Consider the following 9533-nt stretch of genomic DNA (forward strand, 5'->3'; position numbering starts at 1 on the left):
AATAAATATTTAAAAATGTAAAAAATATTAATAAAAATTAGGAAATAAAATAGTGGCCTTTATTTGGACAAATCGCGTATTTAGTGCGCTAGTTTCTTTTTTAATTTCAGAAATTATTTAACTTATTTCAAATATTTTTAGAATTTTTAATAAAATTATGTTCTTTTTCAGAATAAATTCAACTTATTTCAAATATTTAAAGCATTCTTGGTATTTGAAAATTGTATTTTTACAGCTTTTAAAATAGTTTATGATCTTAATATTAGAAAATAGAAATCTAGGAACGCGCACTTACAGCGCGTGCATTTCCTGCCATTCTTAATAAATATTTAAGTATCCTTAATAATAAAAAAATAAATTCCTTGACTTAAAACTGCGTGAAGAAAATATTTTTACTTTTTTTTGTTCAAACAGGTTTCTGCGTACTGTACTATATAGTAGCCTTGACTCTCGTTTAAACTCTAGTCGCGAGAAATGGAACGACGCGAGGTTCCCGAGGCTATAAGAGGAACATGTGGTTGTCGCAGAAGTTGAGTGTCTTTCGAACACCGCAAGTTGTTTCAGAAAACGTCCGGCACTTCTATTTTAAAAAATGGCATTGACGGAAGAAAATTCCGATAAACAGGAATTAAAATCAAAAAGTGTTCAGCCAAAAGTGATTAAAAAAGGCTCGCAAAAAAAGGGTAAAGAAAAAATAAAAATTAAGGACACTTTTGTTGCCCCCGATGGGGGTTGGGGCTGGATAATTGTTCTCGCTGCCGGATTTTCAAACGTAAGTACAAAAAAGAATTTTAAGAAACTTGAAAAAATTTATTTTTTAATTCTAGAATTTTATTTCTCGCATTTCTGGTAAAGCCTCGTTTTATAATTAAAATACTATATAATTATTTTATAAGAAATATTTATTTCTTTTTAATTGACATTAATTTTAAATGAATGAAAATTGGATAGAGGATTATATTTTCTTTTGATGAAAAATATATTTGCATTTCTGGCATGTTTTCAATTTTTATTCATCAAGGTTCAAATCGCTATTTTGCTTGCATAATGTGTGAATCACGTGTTTTCTTCACGAAAACATAATCGCAAATCGAATTCAATACTTCAGAGAAAAAGATCAAAGAAAATTTTAGTATCAGTGATGCAATTATAAATATGCAATTACATCACATGTGTAAAAATATAAATACTGATGAGAAAATTATTTTAAAAAGCCTCATAACTATACAATTTTTCATATTTATTTATTAATCAATTATTTAATTAGCGGGGCTTAGGGTGTTAAAAATTTAATTGAAACCTTTCTTGGTTCAAGATACAATTTTTTTTTAATTCACTAAAAATTAATCTTTAAAAGTTCAAAACTGATATTTTGTGTTTTTTAAATTCATTTTTTTAATTCGAAATTTTAGTTTAAAAATTCGTCTATTTTAGTAGAAATTTCGTTTTTTCTAAAAATGGTATTGTTTTATTAAAAATTTATTTGTGAAAATTCTGCTATTTTTCTAGGGAATTAACTTTTTTTAAACTCATATTTTAATCCTTATTTATTAAAAATGAAAGTCTTTTTTTAAATTTCTTCACTTGGTTGAAACAGTCATTTGTTTTAGAAGAAATTTCTTCTCTTTTTTCCTAAAAATGCTATTCTTTGGTTAAAAATTTATTTTCGAAAATTAAACTGTTTTTTTGAAAATCCTACTATTCATGTAGAAAATTAACTTTTTGTTGCAAACTCTTTTTATAGTTTATTTATTTATTCGAAAATGAAAGTATTTTTTAAATTTCACCAATTCGGTTTAAGCATTTCACTACCTTAGTAGAAATTAAATTTATTTTTTGACTAAAAAAGGTATTATTTGGTTGAATATTAATTTTTGAGGTTTCAACTGTTTCGTTGAAAATTAAGGTTTTCTTCAAAATACATATTTTTATGATCAAAATTCATTTTTCGAATTCGTTATTTTTGTTAAAAAATGCATCTATTTTAGAAGAAAATTCTTCTTTTTTTTTTGCTAAAAATGGTATCGTTTTATTGGAAATTTATCTTTGAAAATTCTAATATTTTTGTAGAAAATTATCTTTATGTTGGAAACTCATATTTTAACCTTTATTTATTTATTCAGAAATTAGAGTAATTTTTTAATATTTCGTTACTCTGGTTTAAGCATTTTGTTGTTTTAATAAAAATTAAAATTATTGTCTGGATAAAATTCTATTGTTTGTTTGAAAATCATTCTTCGAAAATTCAACTGTTTTGTTGAAAATTGATTTTTTATGAGTTGAAAGTTAAACTATTTTGGTAGAAAATTAGCTTTTTGATTAAAAATTCATCTGTTGTAGTGGAAATTTATTTATTATTTTTTTGTGCTAAAAATACTATTCTTTAGTTCAACGCTTATCTTTGAAGATTGAATTGTTTTGTTGAAAATTCTACCATTTTCGTAGAAAATAAAAATTTTATTGAAAAATCATTGTTTAAGTTTATAAATTTATTTATTCGAAAACTAAAGTATTTTTGTCAATTTCCCCACTTTTGTTTAAGCATTCCACTACTTTAGTCGAAATTTAATTTATTTTTTAGCTAAAAATTGTACGACTATTTTTTTAGGAAATTAACTTTATGCTAAAAACTCTTATTTTATTATTTATTTATTAATATAAAAATAAACTTTTTTCTTATATTTTGTCACTTTGGTTTCAGAATTCCGCTGTTTTAGTAGAAATTAAATTTATTCCTTGAAAAAAATGCTATTTTTTTTGTAAAATTAATTTTTGAAGATTCACCTGTTTCGTTGAAAATTTACTTTTTATGAGCTGAAAGTTCAAATATTTTGGTGGGAAATTAGCTTTTTGTTTAAAAATTCATCTTTTCTAGTGTAAACTTATTTATTATTTATTTTGCTAAACATACTATTCATTAGTTCGAAATTTATCTTTGAAAATTGAACTGTTTTGTAGAAAATTCTACTATTTTGGTAAAAAATTAACTATTTGTTTGAAACTAATTTTTAATATTTATTTGTTCGAAAACCAAAAAAATGGTATTGTTTGGTTGAATAATATTCTTTGAAGATTCAATTGTTTCGTTGGAAATTAATTTTGGTTCAAAACTCATATTTTGGTGTTGAAAATTAATTTTTTTGAAATATTTGTCATTTTAGTTTAAAAATGCATAATTCATTTATTTAAAAATTAAACCATTATCTTAAATTTCGTCACTTTGGTTCAATCATTTCGTTGTTATACTAAAAATAAAATTTATTCTTTTGGAAAAAAATGCTATTGTTTGGTACAAAATTAATTTTTGAAGATTCAACTAGTTTCTTAAAAATTAAGTTTTCGCTTAAAACTCATAGTGTTGAAAATTAATTTGTTTTAAATTCGAAATTTCAGTTTAAAAGAATGATCTATTTTAGCAGAAATTTCTTTTTTTTTGCCTTCCAATATTTGTGTCGAAATTTAGTTTATATTTTGCTAAAAATTGTATTGTTTGGTCAATTATTAATCTTTGAAGTTTAAACTGTTTTTCGAAAATCGACTTTTGGCTTCAAACTCATATTTTGGTGCTGAAAATTAATTTGTTTCAAATTTAACATTTTAATTAAAAAATTGATCTATTTTAGTAGAAATTTCGTTTTTTATGCTAAAAATGGTATTTATTTATTTATTGGAAATTTATCTTCAAAAATTTTACTATTTTTGTAGGAAATTAATTTCAAATTAAAAACTCTTATTTTAATGTTTATTTATTCAAAAACTTAATCAATTTTTCAAATTTCGTCAATTTGGTGTAAGCATTCCGCTGTTTTACTAAAAATTAAATTCATTCTTTCGAGAAAATGCTAATGATTGGTAAAAAAATAATCTTTGAAGATTCAACTAGTTTGTTAAGAATTAACTTTTTGCTTAAAACTCATATTTTGGTGTTGAAAGTTAATTTGTTTTAAATGCGACATTTGAATTTAAAAATTGATCTATTTTAGTAGAAATTTCTTTTTTTTTTCTGCTAAAAATGCTATTGTTTTGTTGAAAATTTATCTGTGAAAATTCTACTATTTCTGTAGGAAATTAAATTTATATTTAAAACTCTTATTTTAATGTTTATTTATTTATTCAAAAATTAAAGTATTTTCTTAAATTTCGTCACTTTGGTTTAAGCATTCCAATATTTTAGTCGAAATTTAATTTATTTTTTAGCTAAAAATCTTATTGTTTGATTGAATATTGATCTTTGAGGTTTCACCTGTTTTGTTTTAAAATTCATCTCTTGTAGAAATTTTATATTTTTTCTTAAAATATTATTTTAAATGTGGTTATGAGTGTTTTTACTGAAAACTTAGCTTTTCCATTTTCGGTTGGAAATTATTGTTTCCAGTTAAAAATTGAAATTTATTCAAAAATGCATATATTTTGTTCAAAATTTATCCATTTTTATACAAGATTAATTTTTTTAAATGCGTGTTTTTTTATTTTAAAAGTTATTTCTTCTATTGAAAATTCAATTTTTTATTAGGTATTACATTTTTTTGAGAAATCGTCTTTGTAGATTGAAAATTGATTAATTTTTTAGAAAAAATATGTATTTTGTTTTTAAATCCTTTTTTTCGTTAGAAAATGAAACGTCGTGTTGAAAACTTGTCTCTTTTTTTCAAAAATTTTTCTCTTTTGCTAAAAATTGACTTATGTGGTTATAAATTGAACTATGTAGTACAAAATTTAATTATTTTGTTGCAAATTTGTTTTTTTTTTTTGTTTTGAATTGAAAATGAAACTTTTTCAGTTGAAGTTTATTTTTTTTCCGTTTTAAAATTCTACCGTTTCGTTAAAAATTTAAACGTGTATGTTGAAAATTCAACTTTCCTTAAAATTATTAAATTATTTGTTTAAAAATAATATTTTTGATTAAAGCTTAATCTCTTTTGTTTGGACATTCGACCATTTGGTTGAAAATTTAACTGTTCCGTTAAAATTTTTTTTTCGAAAAATCAACTCTTTTGTTTGAAACTTCAACCATTTGGATTAAAAATTATTCTTTTATTTTAGAAAAGTTAATATTTTTTGTGAATAAATAAATTTGTAATTTTTATATGTTGATTCGAAATTGTTTCATTTCGTTTATAAAAGATTTCAGGTTAAAAGTGTTAGAAGATATTAATTTTATATGCTTTTATTTTTATTAATTTTATTCATGTTACAGTTTTGTATTTTACCGTTGATGCAATCATTCGGATTAATCTTCAGAGATAGTTTCGAAGAAAAAGGAATTTCATCTTCTGAAATCACGACATTAACAAACATAAATAATGCAACAACTGCATTCATAGGTAAACAATTTTAATTAACAATACAATTCTTATACTTAGTTAATAATGACAACTAATTTTATGGAAAATCCGAGATAAAAACTGGATGCGAAACATACCATTTTTTCTAGGATTTTTAATTATTTAATAATCTATTACAACTGAATAATAATAAATGTCATATGCTTCGCAATCGTATAACAAGTCCATAAATTAAAAGCTTATGATTATTTATATTTTATATCCTGTCTCTAATAATATCTTGTTTTATCTTAAAAGGAGACTTGTTCTAGATTGAATAATCATTTCTAGTAACCAAGATTATGGTTCGCTATTTGGATCAATCATTGGAATTTTTTTTATTCATTCTCGATTAGAAATATGTAACTGACATGAATAGATAAGTTCTGGGTAATGGAGCAATTTCCATTTTTAATGAAATAGGTTTCTGCAAGGCTGTGATTTATTTTTAGTTATGGAATAACATTACAGTCGGAAAAATATTTGTTGAAATCGAAAAAATTATTTCTTTTATACATAGAAAAATATTTTATGTGGAATAAATAGATTTCATATAATATCATCATAATGATACATTTCGCTAAGAATGTTGATTCAAGTTATCGATACTCTATGTTGACTTTATGATACGATAAATTGATTACAAATAAATTGTTTCAAACCTTTCGGCACAACAGTATTTATACGATTTTTCGAAGAATTCTTAAACTACAATGTGTGAAATTTTCTTTCGTAATTATTGAATTTAATGAAATTTGAAAATTCTGATTCAAATGGTTTCAAAGCTTTTAAAAAGCTTGCTTTCTTGTACAAAAATAAAATGCAATTAGCGGCAGACAAAAAACGTTTGTATTTTTGTAAAAAAATACAAAAATATTTTTCAACAAATAATTTTTGTTTGAAGTTTTGGATTAACTAAGAAATTATATTTAAATTTATAATTTTGTTATTTTTTCATTTGTGTCTAAAAAACACACAAATAGAATATATTGATCAAAGATTTCATTAATTTTCAGCATTGATAGATTTGAACTATTGAGTAGACTTGCAGTAATAGTTCATTAATTTTAATATTTAAAAGTTTTAAAATGTGAAACATTAGAACAGTGAAAATTAAAAATGTTTATAATTGAAATTTTTTATTGAAAACGAAGAATTTTCATGAAAATTAAATCAAATAAAAAACTGCGTGACAAATGGGAAGTAAAATATAAATTTTCATTCACTAAGTCCATTTTGGAGCAATTGTTACTAAAATTATTTTTCGGTATGTGAACAATTTAATTCGTTTTAATAATAAAGAATAAGCCGCAAAAGTTAAATGTGACTAATGAATAGTGAATCACATGGTATCTAAGGAGTCAGTTTGATTATGAATGAAAGAGCGAAAAAGCATCTCGGAGATTATGATTTTGTATCTTCCAGATTGTTGTGTGTTAGAATGAAAGTGGAAATCAGAAGATTATTTATCAGTGCAGAGGTCTCAAAGCCATAGAGGGTACAGGGGGAAATTCCTCCTCCCAGAAATCGCCCAGACAGGAGCAAAATATTTATTTTCCTCCTTTGAAATCAAATGATTTAATTTATGGGATCGTTTGAATTTTTCCAAAAATGTACCTCAAATCTTTGTGTAGAATTATTTATATCTACCTGAAATCTTTGTGAAATATTTCTAAAATATTTGGAAATCTTTGCGAAATGTTAGAAATATTTCGACATATTTGTAAAAAATAATTAAAATATTCAGAAAATTTTTTAATTCTTTGAGAAATCTTTTAATACGTCCGAATTCTTTGCGAAATACTTTTAATTTTTTTTTAATCTTTTACAAATCATACGAATCTTTGTTAAATCTTTCTTAAATTTTCATCATCTTAACGAAATGTTTGAAATGTTTTTGAACTATTTGTAAACTTTGTGAAATTATTTAAATATTTGTGAAATCTTTGGGAAATCATTTATGCCTTTGCAAAATAGTTTTAATCTATTCAAAATCTTTGCGAAATATTTTGAAAAATTTTATAATATTAGTAAATCTTTGTAAAGTCTTTGGAAATCATTGCGAAGAATTTGGAATATTTTTTTCAATATTTGGTAATATTTGGGAAACTATTTATGTTTTTGTAAAATCTTTTAAATCTTTGGTTTGAAATCAACTATTACGGTTGCAATCAGTTTTTTTTATTGAAAGTTGAATAACTGAAATTTTACAAAATTATTCTTCTTGTTTGCAAATTCATTTATTTTGGGTAAAAATGATCTGCCTTGTTAAAAATTTAACTACTTTGTTAAAAAAAAAACATTTTTTTTGTTGATAAAAATTAATATTTTAGTTGAAAACTAATCTTTTTGGTTGAAAATTTATAAGTTTATCCTTTTTTTTGGATTCAAAAGATTTTTTTTAATTTAACGATTTAATTTTATAGTTGCAAATTCAATTCTTTCGATGAAAATATTAAAATATTGCAAATTAAAAACGACTCTAATTAACACTAAAATAATAATTTGTCGTATGATTTTTTTTTATTATTAAATTAAAAACGTTCATCATTTTAGTAAATCTAAAAGGGTAATTTTTCTGTCATCATAAAATAAAATATCAGTCGGGGAGACCAAAAAATAGAAAATGAATGAAAATTTTGTTCAATGACAGATTTTTTCCAAAATTTCAGGTTTTTCATGGAATTAAAATTACTTTATGCTCACGTATATAAATATTTAACAATCAAATTTGTATGCTTGTGAAAATATATCTTTATTACAATTTTTTTAAATTGAACTTTATGACAAAAGAACATAAGAATAGACTTATTGTTTTAAAAGAAATTCAATTAAATATTTGATTATGTTCAATATTAATAGATTTGAATTATTTCAATGAACTTCATTATTTTTTCAATAATTTTAATATTTGTCACATGATTAATTTGAAATATTAAAGTAGCAAAAACTGAAATGGCTATAATTAACATTAAAATTATAATGTTTTAAATAATTTTGTTTATAATCAAATTATAAATGTTTAGAATTTTACATAATTGTATGATAATATTTTTTTCTAGTTGATAAAATATTAGTTGGGGGGGGGGGGGCGACCAACAAATACAAAAATAATTTTAAAAATTTGTGCAAATAACAAATTTTTTCCAAAGTTTTGATATTTTCACGGAAAAAAATGTTGTTTATCGACTCTTTATTGCCACTCTTTAAATATTAATAGTTCTAGATTATTTTTATAAATTTCACTAGTTGTTTCTTAATTTTAATATTTAAGAGCTGATAACTTGGAAATTTTGTAATATTAAAAATTAAAAATCGTTATAATTAATATCCAAGTAATAATAATAAAATTTGGTTATTTAATAAATTATAAATATTTATAAACTTTTTTATACATAAAATGATCATTTTTCTCCCTACACCAAAAGTATAATATCAATCGATGGAGATTAAAAAACGTTATATTTTTGTCAAATAATACAAAAATAATTGATATTTGTTCAGTAATTAATTTTTTTTCTTCAAAATTTGTGGTTTGCGCGGAATCAAAATTAATGTATAAACATTTTTTTAAATGTTTTACAAAAGCATGTGTATTGAACAAAAATCAAAATTTGTCTTTGCTTGGACTTTTTTTTTTATTTAAACCTTGGATCAAAATGGTAGAAGAAAAAAACATTTTATTTAAAAAAAGTGAATAGGCTAAAGATTTTTTTAAAGTTAAATATTAATAGATTTTAATTATTTGATTCAAATTCACTAATTGTTAATCAATTTTAATATTTATCACTAGAAGAATTTGAATTATTAGAATAGTAAAAGTAAAAAATGTTTATAATTAGCATTAGAGTTATAATATTTTTAATACATTTTTTCCACTATTAAATCATATATTTTTCATTTAAAGCGGTAATTTTTTTTTAGTCAAAAAGTAAAAAGTCAATCGGAAGAGACCAAAAAGGTTTATACTTTCATAAAAAAAATACAACAATAATCAAAGAATTATTTTACATGTGATTTTTTTCGAATTTTTATTAATTTTTCACAAAAACATTTTTATTTTTTTACATAAATATTAATTATTGCTATTTTCGCAATTTGACAACTCTCTTTCTGAATTTTCCTTTAAAATATCATTTGCTAATATTTTAGTAATGAAAGTGATTATAAAAGATTTTGAAATTTCTTTATTTTATCTTTTTCAACAGG

General features: G+C 22.2%; 1 protein-coding gene across 4 annotated transcripts in view; it reads left to right on the top strand.

Annotated features, from left to right (window-relative positions):
- The first annotated feature begins 496 nt into the window (after positions 1-496).
- The window catches only part of LOC117172579, a 56164-nt gene continuing 47127 nt past the window's right edge, over positions 497-9533 (top strand). For 3 of the 4 annotated variants that reach the window (XM_033360653.1, XM_033360652.1, XM_033360654.1), the window contains exon 1: positions 659-772. Coding sequence is in view for 1 of the 4 variants with exons in the window: in XM_033360651.1 (XP_033216542.1) it covers positions 593-772; positions 5198-5324 (307 nt within the window). In the remaining 3 variants the exon portion in view is untranslated. Of the gene's footprint in view, positions 773-5197; positions 5325-9533 lie in introns of all 4 variants that reach the window. The other variant, XM_033360651.1, reaches the window with a different exon arrangement.

Source organism: Belonocnema kinseyi, chromosome 5 (genome assembly GCF_010883055.1).
Source record: "Belonocnema kinseyi isolate 2016_QV_RU_SX_M_011 chromosome 5, B_treatae_v1, whole genome shotgun sequence".
NCBI classification, from domain to species: domain Eukaryota; kingdom Metazoa; phylum Arthropoda; class Insecta; order Hymenoptera; family Cynipidae; genus Belonocnema; species Belonocnema kinseyi.